Here is a 14,079-nt window from a genome sequence, read left to right as displayed (position 1 = left end):
GATATGAACATAACATAAAACATTACAGAAGCTCAATCCAATGCGTTCACAGAATGAAATTAAAAAAAAAGCATGATCCACCAAACAATAAAAAATATCAAGTAAATAATGCTTAGATTAAAAAGAAATACATCCCTTAAAAACACATTTTTTAGACACACACATACATACGCGCGCACACTCACACTCACACACACAGATACACACACACACACACACACACACACACACACACACATACACACACACATGCACGCGCGCGCCCAAACACATTAAATATATCAACTGCACTAAAACAGGATAACGTGAGTATAAATATCTCTAGCATAAAACTCCATGTGGCGAACAGACTTTGGACTATCCATCGTGCTGAGTACAGAGATGTTTGCGGAAAAGGTGCGCATTCAGATCTGACTAGAAGGTCTGCAGATCAGTTCATGACCAGTTATCACAACCCGGCATTAAGTTCATTTTGGCAAACAAGACTATCGGCTGTGCTGACAGCATCAGTCCTTCCGCTAAATTTATCATCTCCAGATCACAAAGAAAATAATAAAAAGATTAAAGAAACAAAAACAAACAAAAAAACTCACCTCAAAGCCACACAAGAATACATAAAAAGGCCACATGAGGCAAATGACACTGCAGAATGGACAGCTAGTGCCCATCCCAGTGTTTAACATTTCACTACCTATAATCGTCAGAGCGACAAAACAGCACAGCACATCGTAGACTGCGGGAAAAGAGAGACGTAGAGAAAAAAAAAGTGTTAAGGATTGCAGGAAGAAAATAAAGGGAAATGGACTGGGAAGGCAGAAAAGGCAAACAGAAAAAAAAAAGAAACAAAGAGAACAGTATAAAACAACAAGAGAGGCAAGGCCTTCAAGACTCACTTGTGATACACTTAAAAAAAAAATCCAAGCTTTTTATGTATTGAGTATAATTTCAAAATGTAATGTTTTAAGATGAGAAAGATCAGTTTAAAGCGAATTAAGTCCCCTAGCATTAATTACAGAGTAATTTCCCTTATTTACTATCTGCACCAAAACGTTTGAAAAATAAATATAACTTCCATGCTTGGCAAAAGAAGTTCCTGTTTGAACAAATAATGATAATAATGACCGCTCTTGTTTTTGGGTCAGAATATCAGATCAAAGTGCCAAGTTTAGAGAATACAAAAAAATATAAATATAACAGTAAATGCAGTTTGCATATAATTAGGCTTCACTTTTTATTTTTTTTTTGTGCCCATCCCAGAGGTGCAATATTGTTTTAAACAAGATGACTGGAAAGAACTGAATTTTTCCTATTTTTATGCCAAATTTGGTGTCAACTGACAAAGTATTTGCAGAGAAAATGGCACAATGTTAAAGTTTACCACGGACACACAGACACACAGACACAGACACACACACACACACACACACACACACAACCGAACACCAGGTTAAAACATAGACTCACTTTGTTTACACAAGTGAGTCAAAAAGGAAGGAAATGTATCGCACCCGGAATTTCTAGAAGGCCGGAATGTTATTCATAAAACAAGATCCCCAGCATCCGTCGGGAAATGACACAAGAAAAAGGACAGCCAAAAGAGGCGTGGAGCCCAACCCGTTTAGCGCTTGACTTCGATCTGATCCAGTGTTTACCGCAGTGATCGGCGTTCGCAGCCCTGTTTCAGCATGTTGTTGTGTCCTTGAAAAAGGCACTTTACTCCAATTCCCCTCACTCTACCCAAGCGTGAATGGGTACCCCGCTGACTTCGATATATAGGGGGAGGATAAAACGGCGGAAGGAGATCGAGGGACATTTTTAATGCTGAGCTATAGACAAGGTAGATACTATTAATTCACTGCTACTTCTCTCTCTACCTTTGTATGAAAAAAAAGGAGAAAAAAAAAGAATATGTATGTATATGTATATATGTATGTATTTTAACTTGAGAGATCGGGAAATCGAAAAACAAAACAAAACAATACTACTATAAAAAAAAAATAATAATAATAAAAATAAAAATATAAAAAAAGAGAAAGAAAAGAAATTAAAACATACGATGGTACTTTTTTTTTGTTTTAATAACACAGACGTGGTGAAGCCAATATGAATCAGTCGGCATGTTTAGACATCTTGAAACTGGAAAAATTCTGCATCTGTGTTGACCGGCCAAGGACAGATTCTTTAAAGGGGATGAGTGGGGGAGGGGGGGGGGGGGGCTGGAGGGGGCGGCTTCGAACTCAGAACCCTCAGGTAGGGTAGTCATAATTATGCGTGAACCACTCGGCTATTACCCCCGTCGCGCAAGCTTTCCAGCTAACCCTTTCTCTTCGATGTAGGAATGTGGCGGCGTTCATGTCTTCTGTTTCCGGGAGCGGTTTTTTTTTTTTTTTTTTGGACAGGCACAGTCAAAGGGGGGCGACTCTAGCGCCCCCCGGCGGTGAGGGGTTTGAGAACTTGACGGCGGGAGGATTTTATGCCCTGTGCAATAAACCTGTTCGTTTTTACGATGTGTGGAAGGAGGTGGCACATATCTCCGGATTTCAAAGCCACTTTTAATTCGTCGTCCGAAGATACAGACTGTCCGTGGCAAAGACGTGGACAGTGTGGAACAAAGAATTTGGGAGATTTATTTAATCATATTGTTGGGTATAATCATTAATGTTTGTGTGTGTGTGTGTGTCTGTAAGCATACGTGTTCACTGGTGTCAGTGTGTGTGAACATAGATGTGCATGTGCGCGTTATGTGTGTGCGCACGCATACATGTTCGTTGGTGTCAGTGTGTGTGTGTGTGTGCGCGCGCGCGACTGTATGTGTGTATGTCTGTGTATGTGTGCAGGCGCTGTATTCCGTGTTTTGTCATTCATTTCAGGAGACAACGGGTGTAAACAAAAGAGGGAGGCGGGGTGGGGAGGTGTGAGGGGGTCAAGGTGTAGAGAGAATATGGTTCAGACCAGATGCATCTCAATCCGTGTGTACGTGTGAGTGTGGGTGTGAGAAAGTGTGTGTTTGTGCGCATGCACCTATACTTACATACACATTGACACATGCTTTCTCTCGAACACACACACTCGGCACACAAACTTTTTCTGACACATTCTCTCTCTCTCTTGCATACACAATAACACACACATGTACACACTAATATTGTGTTTATTAAGCTCAAAGCAGCGATAACAAACTTCCAACAAGTGAACCTTTTCATTCCTGGGAAAGAAACTGATATTTGCTGTTGATAAAGTCTTTAAATTCTAACCAATTTGGAAAACCAGTCCACTGCTTTGTAAAAATGATTATGTCAGTAAAATGATTATGTCATACCAGAATTAAAAGAACTTTCTTTTAAAGCTGTATTTATAACTTTGGTCCAAAATACAAAAGAAATAGAGAGAGAGAGAGAGAGAGAGAGAGAGAGAGCATATTTTGCTCAGTGAATTGATAAACTTTATTATGCTGCTCATTCAAAAATGAAGGTATCTGTCTGCTACAGTTCAAGGTGTGTGAAAGTACACAGCCATAAAATTCAAACACTGCACACTTCAGTGTTTCATTCAGACTGAAGCACAGAGCCTGTAACAGGACGATATGTTAGTTACATCCACTGACTGCTGCGTTCTGGAGAGAATCTGAACTTGCCGGATCGAATCCCACACTCACCAGTAGTATCTTCTTCCCCTCCACTAGACTTTGAGTGGTGGTCTGGACGCTAGTCATTTGAATGAGATGCTGAAACTCTACCCTATGTGTGAAACATGCAATTAGTGCACATATAATAACCCACAGCAACAAATGGGTTGTCCTTGGAAAAATTCTGTTGTTAAGTCCACTTTGAGAGAAAAACAAATACACCTGCAAGCAGACAAAATGAAGGGAAAAGGGGTAGTGATGCACTGTAACAATGCATTCTCCTGGGGACAGCAGGCCAAATTACACACAGAGAAATCTGCTATGACAAAGAGTAATACACAAAACAAAACAAATCTCACAGTCTGGTTTGCACTTTCAGTTCCAGCATGGCTTGCTACCTTTTCCTGGTTGGTTTTAACACCAAGACTGAAATATGGATTTCCACACATGGTACTGGTCAAAAAGATATGCCATTTAATCTGATACACTTGTTTATGAAACAAAAATACACAAACAAACAAAAAGAAATAACAATAAAAGAGAACAGAAAAAAAACCAGACCTTTTCAAAAAGCAACATCAACACTACAGGTTATCAAGACGAGACTTTTTTGTGTCTATATCTCCCCAACAATTCTTGACCTCTGCTGAACCTAACACAAAGAAAACAAAGAGTAAAAGCCAAGCATATTCAGATGACACAAAGAACGGGAGAGACAACAAAAAGCAAAGGCAGAAAGATCACATGCTGAATACGCAGTGCATCACAAAGAGAAGAACCCGTACGACTTTGAAACAAACATGACCATAATTTCCTTCAAAAAAGCAAAAAGCCATCCTTAAAAAAAAAAAAAACACACCACAAAACGAAAAATAATACTTGCAAGTAGAAGAAGCATCAGCAATGCCAGCACACACTACTTTGCTACTTACCAGTGATACAGAAAAAAGGACGCAAATCAAATGTAAATACAATAAGGAATACCTCCCAAAAAGTTTGACTGCAACACCGCCCAAATGGAAGACATCCTTCAGTTTAATATCATCATATTAGATGAACAGACTATAAATAAATAAACGAAAAAAAAATGTAAGACATTATGAGCAATAAAACGCAAAAGTCTTCCATATAGTGATATACTGAAGCAACGGAAAACCACAGAATCACAATGAATGTATAAAATAACAACAGGCAATATGTATGCAATGTAAAACAATCTCATAATATAAAAAAAAGAATAATACTAATACTACTGATAATAATACACTGAAAATAAAATGTAATTTCAATGCAGTCTTTAACAGTGACTGAAACAAACAAACAAAAATCAAAAGCAACAAAATATAAGCAAACATCATGCAGTGATGCTAATCAAAAATAACACCAATCATTACTAATGTCGGTAACAACAATCAATAGTATTATAGTGACCATTACTGACATCACGTTACGACGATCAACCACTTCATCATGTCACTTGTAGTGGACCACATGAGAGAGGTTGTGAACCGAGACAGCGTGCATCATGACATTCAGTATGTGGACTTCATCACGACCGTCAACAGACTGACATCGGTTAGCTACACATTAAGGTCCATTTCAAAAGGAGATGTGAGAATGGAAAAAAAATAGATATATCCTGGCACTAACGGCACAACATGGAAAATGAAGCAAATGTAGCAGAAACAGACAAAAATGATAGAGTACGGCCTTGTCACGCAGTCCCAAACCAAAATGGACCTCCATAGCAACATCGTCATCATCATCGTCATCCTCCTCCTCCTTCATCGTCATCAATATATAAAAAAAAAAAAAATTAATTAATTGTGTGCACGTGTGTGTGTGTGCGTGCGTACATATACATATGTAATTGTCATTTCCGTAATCAATGTGGGTGAGGCAGAATGAACAAATCTGGAAGATGTTTTTCAATTCTACCATGTACCATGCAGTGCAGAAAAAAACAACAGATAACTGTCATTATCCACTGCATGCTACAAGAAACACAGGACATGGAAAAGATGATAAAATAAAAAACCCACGAAAGCTAAAGGTTCCATGGCCTTTTACAGCCATCAGGTGAATCTGCACCCACTGTGTCCAGGACTCAGCCAGGGAAGGCGGGGGCCCAATCCTCTCCTTCCCCTGCTTTTAACCTTCCCTAACCTAAAAAGTCCGGTACACATTCACACCTGAATGGTTAAAACGTTGGACTTTCAATCGGAGGGTCCCACGTTTGATCTCAGTGACGGCACCTGGTGGGGAAAGGGTGGAATCTTTTCCAATCTCCCAGGTCAACATATGTGCAGACCTGCTAGTGCCTGATCGGTGGGTTATGGAAACAAGAACATAAACAGCATGTACACCCCTGAAAATGGAGTATGGCTGCCTACATGGCGGGTAAAAAAACAAAATGGTCATGCACATAAACTGTTACATGTCTGTCTGAGTGTGTACATGTGTGTGCCTGATATCTTACTGAATGACACACGAAACGAATGATGAGCATCCAGTGGTAGCCGTCAGTCGGTTCTACCCAGGTAGGCAGCCAATCGTGCGAATGACGTTTGTAAAGCGTTTAGTTAGAGCTTGGTCTCCAACCGAGGATAGGCACTATATAGTTTCAGTTTCAGTAGCTCAAGGAGGCGTCACTGCGTTCGGACAAATCCATATACGCTACACCACATCTGCCAAGCAGATGCCTGACCAGCAGCGTAACCCAACGCGCTTAGTCAGGCCTTGAGAAAAAAAAAAGGGTGAATAAATAATAGATAAATACATAAAGAAAAAGAACTACTACTACTAATAATAATACATATAAGGCGCAAAAAATTGATGAAGTCAACTATAAGTGTACATAAATAAATAAATAAATAATAATTTCTTTTTTTTTTAAAGAAAAAAAGTAAAAAAAAAAAAAAAAGTAGTAATAACAATAATAATAAAAATAGAAATAAAAATATAAAAAAAAGACAAAGGCACTATATAAGTATCCATATCAATCAATCAATCAACCTGTGTGGGGTGAGGAAAACCAGAGAAAACACCAAGCTAAAACAGGGCCCTGAACCCTGATCACTGGAGAACACCAGATCACAAGTCCAATGCCTTATCGATTCTGCCACGGTGCCCTGTACTACAACAAAATGCACTGTATCAAAAAATGATCCAAACAGACAATCCTTTCCCTTCAGACTGCGCTGCAATAGTGGTAGAACCACCCATATTCCCCTGGTCAGAAAAAACAACATCATCTGACTACTTATAAAAATTCATTGTCATCCTTTCTTGAACTGATTTTATTTTTCTTTCATGTGAATAGTCTTCATTCAACGGATCAAAGTTTCTCAATAACTCAAAGTTTAGCCAATCTCACATTCTAAATGTACAAATGTAAAATATTCATCATGTGTTGCAAAACTTCCACCACAATAAAAGTTGATTTCAAAATGTCAAACATGTTTCAGGAAATGATCAATAATGTGTGGACTATTCCGATAACAAAATTATGAGACCCGAAAAAAGAGAATTCATAACAGTAAAAGTAAGCCATTGCACACAGCCCTAAACAAAGGGAGCAGTTTATTTTATTCACGGGGATCTGCACACTCCACTGATAATGTTGACGAAGTAGCCAGTTCACCCTATTCACAGGGATTTGCATTCTCCACCTATGATGTTGACAAAGTGGGCACTTTATTTACCAGATAATCATACACTCCAATAATAAAATTAACAAAATGGGCAGTTCAGTTTTATGGATTCTCAAACTCTACTTATGTTAACAAAGTGGGCAGTTCATTTACAGGGATTCTCAAACTCTACTGATGAAGATAACAAAGCGTGCAGTTTATTTACAGGGATTCTCAAACTCCACTTATGATGTTAACAAAGTGGGCAGTATATTTACAGGGATTCTCTAACTCAGCTTATGACGTTAACAAAGTGGGCAGTATATTTACAGGGATTCTCTAACTCAGCTTATGACGTTAACAAAGTGGGCAGTTTATTCTATTTACAGGAATCCGCACGCTCCTCTGATGATCTTTTCGTTTCATCACTGCAGCATTTCAACCTCAGAACAGAGAAGCAGGAACTGTGATAATGACCGCCCTCACCAATCATATCCTCCTGACAACAACAAAAACATTACAACCAATCCCTCCCATTTTCATCCTCTACTTTACGAGAACTTTCTGGCTTCAACTTGCAGCTTGATATCATGATAGTCTACAAATATGACCTGGAGCCAACAAGAGTGGAAAAGTTGTCACATATTGATGTCAATTCAGTTGATATGTTGGAACAATTCTCAGACTGTGGATGATATGGAGGCTGTGTATTTCTCTCACTCATCAGTTCCATTTCCTGTTGGTGGGAATGAAAGAGGAGACTGGCACAACAATGCTGCCAAGAACTGTGAACAGAATAAAACCTCTTGTACAAAAACAAAACAAAAAACCAAAACGAAAAAAAAAAGCAAAAAAAAACAAAACAAAAACAAAAGCCCACCTCAATGACCCAAGAAAGGATTTCCTCCAAAAGGAGCAGGATTCCTCTGTGTGTGTGTGTGTGTGTGTGTGCTTGTGTGTATTCAGGGTGTGCACGAGCAAGAATGGGATCCACGGTAAGCAACAGGTTTCTCTCAAGAGAGAAACAAAATCATCTGTAGTAACGCTGCCTTTTAATATAATGTCAGAAATTCATGAATAATACTTCAACAGCGCTCTACATTAAACATCACATAATGGTATCTTAGCTTCGCTGAAGCATTCACACAAGTGTAAAGCATCTTAACTAAGTAAATATAAATCGGATGGTTCACCCTCCCCTGCCCTCTGACCCCACTGTAAAACGAGTGCTCCCAACCATAAACCAGTGTTTCAAACAACAGCCCAACATACCAAGAGGGAAAGATGCATAGTACTTGTTCTTCTAAAGCCTAGCTTACCATACAGGGTCTTATCAGGGCTGGGAAATTTTCCAGTCAATGATGCCTGGTGAAACTTGGAAAAAAGAAGGAAAAAAACGTGAAAGAAACCAAACCAGGCACAAGCCACAAGTTCTTGTCATGCCTCTGGTGGCACTAACCATTCTGTCAACTTCCTGCAAAAGATTCAAAAGAAAAAAACAACAAAAACCTAGGCGTTGATGTTATTGTGCAATGTATATACCCACATATAACCTCTCTTCCTCCACATCACCCCCTCCCCCTTCATCACACAGGAGGTGGTGGGGGTGGACACTTGGGGGAGGTAACTCTAGAGGGAGAGAGGGTGGACACTGGGGGAGGTAACTCCAGATGGTGAAGGTGGGACACCTGGGGGAGGTAACTCCAGATGGTGAGGGTGGGACACCTGGGGGAGGTAACTCCAGAGGGACAGGGTGTGACACCTGGGGGAGGTAACTCCAGAGGGACAGGGTGTGACACCTGGGGGAGGTAACTCCAGATGGAGAGGGTGTGACACCTGGGGGAGGTAACTCCAGATGGATAGGGTGGGACACATGGGGGAGGTAACTCCAGATGGATAGGGTGGGACACCTGGGGGAGGTAACTCCAGAGGGACAGGGTGGGACACCTGGGGGAGGTAACTCCAGATGGAGAGGGTGGGACACCTGGGGGAGGTAACTCCAGAGGGAGAGGGTGGGACACCTGGGGGAGGTAACTCCAGAGGGAGAGGGTGGACACCTGGGGGAGGTAACTCCAGAGGGAGAGGGTGTACACCTTGGGGAGGTAACTCCAGAAGGAGAGGGTGTACACCTTGGAGAGGTAACTCCAGAAGGAGAGGGTGTACACCTTGGGGAGGTAACTCCAGAGGGAGAGGGTGTACACCTGGGGGAGGCAACTCCAGAGGGAGAGGGGGAAGTCCTCAAACTGACAATTCGGTCACATGCTCTGAAATTCAGACTAAACCTCCCTGTTCTTCATGTTGTTGTATCTGTTGTTGGTGATGGTGCAAACTAAAATAATGAAAAAAAGTTGCCATCTCAAGCAGAACAAATGAAAAAACAAAAAAACAACAAACAAACAAAAAGTACACAAAACATGTGGAAAAAGGAGGTGCACAAAATTCTCTGTGCCCTTCTCACTTTGACTAACACTCATTAACACAACATGTATATGCTCAGCCAAAACAAAACACATCAGTGATTACATCGTCACAAGCTGAAAGAGAATGCTTTTAAAAATCTCATCATTTTGGTGTTGTTGTTTTTTGTTTTTTTTTCTGTCCTCCCACCCAATGGGGAGAATAAAAGATAGATATATATGTACAGAGAGGGAAATAGAGGGGTGTGGTTGGGAAATGTAAGGAAAAAAAAAGTCCACAATTTGAAAATCATGTACCCTCTGAAGGAAAACTAGTCAGGGACCACCTAGAATAATGACAGTCCCTGTGGTCCCAAAAATTCTTATCGGAAGCCAACAAGATAATGATTTCAGATCATTATCATTATCTCAGATCAATAAATCCAGGTCACCTCTCACAGGATAGATCAGCTATGGTGTGCTTGATACATGTATGTGCAGAAATTGTCTCACTTTTTATTGTGAACACCTCAAAGGGCCTGGGAGGTGTGTCAGCATTAGTCCATACATTATTGTTGTCATCGTTACAATGCACATACCTAATAGTGACATGGTAAGTTCAACACTACGCTCTATCAATCTATACATTATTACTGTCATCATTACAACGCACATACCTAATAGTGACACGGTCAGTTCAACACTACGCTCTATCAATCTATACATTATTACTGTCATCATTACAATGCACATACCTAATAGTGACACGGTCAGTTCAACACCACGCTCTATCAATCTATACCTTATTACTGTCATCATTACAATTCACATACCTAACTGTGACATGGTCAGTTCAACACCACACTCTGTCAGTCTCTACATTACTACTGTCATCATTACAATTCACATACCTAACTGTGACATGGTCAGTTCAACACCACACTCTGTCAGTCTCTACATTACTACTGTCATCATTACAATTCACATACCTAACTGTGACACGGTCAGTTCAACGCCACACTCTGTCAGTCTACACATTACTACTGTCATCATTACAATTCACATACCTAACTGTGACATGGTCAGTTCAACACCACACTCTGTCAGTCTATACATTACTACTGTCATCATTACAATTCACATACCTAACTGTGACACGGTCAGTTCAACGCCACACTCTGTCAGTCTATACATTACTACTGTCATCATTACAATTCACATACCTAACTGTGACACGGTCAGTTCAACGTCACACTCTGTCAGTCTATACATTACTACTGTCATCATTACAATGCACATACCTAACTGTGACACGGTCAGTTCAACGCCACACTCTGTCAGTCTATACATTACTACTGTCATCATTACAATTCACATACCTAACTGTGACACGGTCAGTTCAACGCCACACTCTGTCAGTCTATACATTACTACTGTCATCATTACAATTCACATACCTAACTGTGACACGGTCAGTTCAACGCCACACTCTGTCAGTCTACACATTACTACTGTCATCATTACAATGCACATACTTAACAGTGACAGGGTCAGTTCAACACCACACTCTGCCTCGAATCCAAAAAAACTCAGCGGAAAGAGATCTCCTTGCGAGCTTTTGTTTCCGACCTTGCTTTCTCCATACTTATAGGGCGGTCGGGAGTCACGTGGCTGTCCTTTGTGCATTTGTGGGGTGTGCACGGTGTCATCTTCTGCAGCACACATTAATGATAATAACTATTAATGATCATGAACGGCATTTCAAACCAGTCTTTTGCAAAGATTACTATCAACTCAAAAGATATTTATTCTTGCACAGATTAACTGAGTCTCCGACAGGCACAATAGCTGAGTGGTCAAAGCGTTGGACCCTCAATCTGATGGTCCCGGGTTCGAATCTCGATGGCGCCTGGTGGGTAAAGGGTGGAGATTTTTCCGATCTCCCAGGTCAACATATGTGCAGACCTGCTAGTGCCTGAACCCCTTTCGTGTGCATACGCAAGCAGAAGATCAAATACGCATGTATAAGATCCTGTAATCCATGTCAGCGTTCGGTGGGTTATGGAAACAAGAATGTACCCAGCATGCACACCCCCGAAAGTAGAGTATGGCTGCCTACATGGCGGGGTAAAAACAGTCATACACGTAAAAGCCCACTCATGTACATACAAGTGAACGTGGGAGTTGCAGCCCACGAACGCAGAAGAAGAAGAAGAAGACTGAGTCTCCAATTCATAATTTTTTTGTATGCACGATGAGCAGTCAATTGCTCACATGCTATATGATTTTAATGCTGTCCACGAGTTTTGGACAAGGTTGCAGCAGACCTTTTTTTTTTCTTTTCCTTTTTTCAATTCAAAATACTTTGTCTGCTTTAACCAAAACAGAAAATTCTCTTTCTGCTCACTTAAAATGCCTGTCAGCAAATATCAAAGAGAAAAACAGATAACTGACACACTCTTCCCTGATCATCATGCACACATCAATTATTCTGTAAAAAGAAAAAAAACATTTGGGTTAGATATATTACATTATACGATAGAGTGAAACAACTGTGTGTGTGTGTGTGTGTGTGTGTGTGTGTGTGTGAGCGCGTGCATGAGCCAGTGTGCGCGTGTGCGGGTGCGTGTGTACATGTGTGTGCCTGTGTGTGCGAGTGTGTGTGTGCATATGTGTGTATGTTTTCATCATCATAAAAAAGAAAGCATTCAGTAAGATAATCATAACATTTCAAGAGACAAATGCTCATCAGCCAATCAAATCGAAAAACAAATAAGCAACTGGTGCACCCTTCCTTGATCACAACGCACATATAAATTATCATGTAAAAAAAACAAACAACAACATTCACTGTAGGCAGGTCCGGCCAAATTTTCAAATTCATAGCAGAAGCCTCATATCTGCAAGAATGAAAGAGTGCAACAAAGTATGATGCCACACCAAATTTCAAAGCAATACCTCAAATTGGGTGTGTGTGCGGGGGTGGGGTGTGTGTGAGGGACCGGGGTGTGTGTGAGGGAGCAGGGTGTGTGTGAGGGGGCAGGGTATGTGTGAGGGTGTGTGTGTGTGAGGGGATGGGGTGTGTCAGGGGGCGGGATGTGTGTGAGGGGGAAGGGTGTGTGTGAGGGAGTGGAGTGTGTGTGAGGGAGCGGGGTGGGGATGGGGTGTGTCAGGGGGCGGGATGTGTGTGAGGGGGAAGGGTGTGTGTGAGGGAGTGGGGTGTGTGTCAGGGGGCGGGAGGTGTGTGAGGGGGAAGGGTGTGTGTGAGGGAGTGGGATGTGTGTGAGGGAGCGGGGTGTGTGTGAGGAGGTAGGGTGTGTGTGAGGGGTTGTGTGTGTGAGGGGGTGGGGTGTGTCAGGGGGCGGGATGTGTGTGAGGGGGTGGGGTGTGTCAGGGGGCGGGATGTGTGTGAGGGGATGGTGTGTGTGTGTGTGTGTGTGTGGGGGGGGGGGGTTGGGGTGTATGTGAGGGGGTGGTGTGTGTGTGTGAGGGGGCAGCGTGCGTGTGAGGGTGTGTGTGTGTGTGTGAGGGGGCAAGGTGTGTGTGAGGGTGTGTGTGTGTGTGAGGGGGTGGGGTGTGTGTGTGAGGGGGCAGGGTGTGTGTGAGGGGGCAGGGTGTGTGTGAGGGGGTTGAGGTGTGTGTAAGGGGGGTTGGTTTGTGGATAACAGGGCAGGGGACAGTGTGAGAGGTGGATCATGGAATCAGGGGTGGGGTGTGTCAGGGGGTGGAGTGTGAGGGGGTGGGGTGTGTGTGAGTGAGGGGGAAGGGTGTGTGTGAGGGGGTGGAGTGTGAGTGAGGGGGAAGGGTGTGTGTGAGGGGGTGGGGTGTAGGGTGAATGAGTGAGGGGGAAGGGTGTGTGTGAGGGGGTGGGGTGTAGGGTGTGTGTGAGAGGGTTGGGGTGTGTGTGAGGGGGTGGGGTGTGTGTGAGGGGGTGGGATGTAGGGTGTGTGTGAGAGGGTTGGGGTGTGTGTGAGGGGGTGGGGTGTGTGTGAGGGGGTGGGGGTGGATAACAGGGCAGGGGACAGTGAAAGAGAAGTGGATCATGGAGTCAGGGTGTGGGAAGCATACTTCTCTGGGGAAATTGTACATTTATGTTTATGATGATGATGATAATATGTGTGTGTATGTGTGTGTGTGTGTGTGTGTGTGTGTGTGTGTGTGTGTGACAGCCTTGATTTGAGGCCATAATCCGTAAACAATCCTTTGAAACATAAACACTATTTCAGCTGAAAAACTTGTGAACTGTCTATATTCAGAATGACCTCTTCCGAAACCAGCACTCCTTTTTGGGAGGAAGAGCATCAATTCAGAAAACATTTAACTCCCTCTACCCCACAGCTACTCTTGCCTGCTACAACTCCCCTGGACCGGCACTACATGAAACACTGCAGAAAAAAAACAAAAAAAACAAAACAGGGTGGTTCAC

At 42.2% G+C, this 14,079-nt stretch overlaps 1 protein-coding gene across 2 annotated transcripts in view; it reads right to left on the bottom strand.

Annotated features, from left to right (window-relative positions):
- Positions 1 to 9,506: 9,506 nt before the first annotated feature.
- The window catches only part of LOC143286087 (deoxynucleoside triphosphate triphosphohydrolase SAMHD1-like), a 39,730-nt gene continuing 35,157 nt past the window's right edge, over positions 9,507 to 14,079 (bottom strand). For both annotated transcript variants that reach the window (XM_076593671.1, XM_076593670.1), the window contains one exon: positions 9,507 to 11,365. In XM_076593671.1, coding sequence (XP_076449786.1) covers positions 11,243 to 11,365 — 123 coding nt within the window. In that variant the 3' untranslated portion in view covers positions 9,507 to 11,242. The remainder of the gene's footprint in view (positions 11,366 to 14,079) is intronic.

Source organism: Babylonia areolata, chromosome 9, assembly GCF_041734735.1.
Source record: "Babylonia areolata isolate BAREFJ2019XMU chromosome 9, ASM4173473v1, whole genome shotgun sequence".
Classification (NCBI taxonomy): Eukaryota; Metazoa; Mollusca; class Gastropoda; order Neogastropoda; family Buccinidae; genus Babylonia; species Babylonia areolata.
This window is presented reverse-complemented; position numbering and strand designations above follow the sequence as displayed.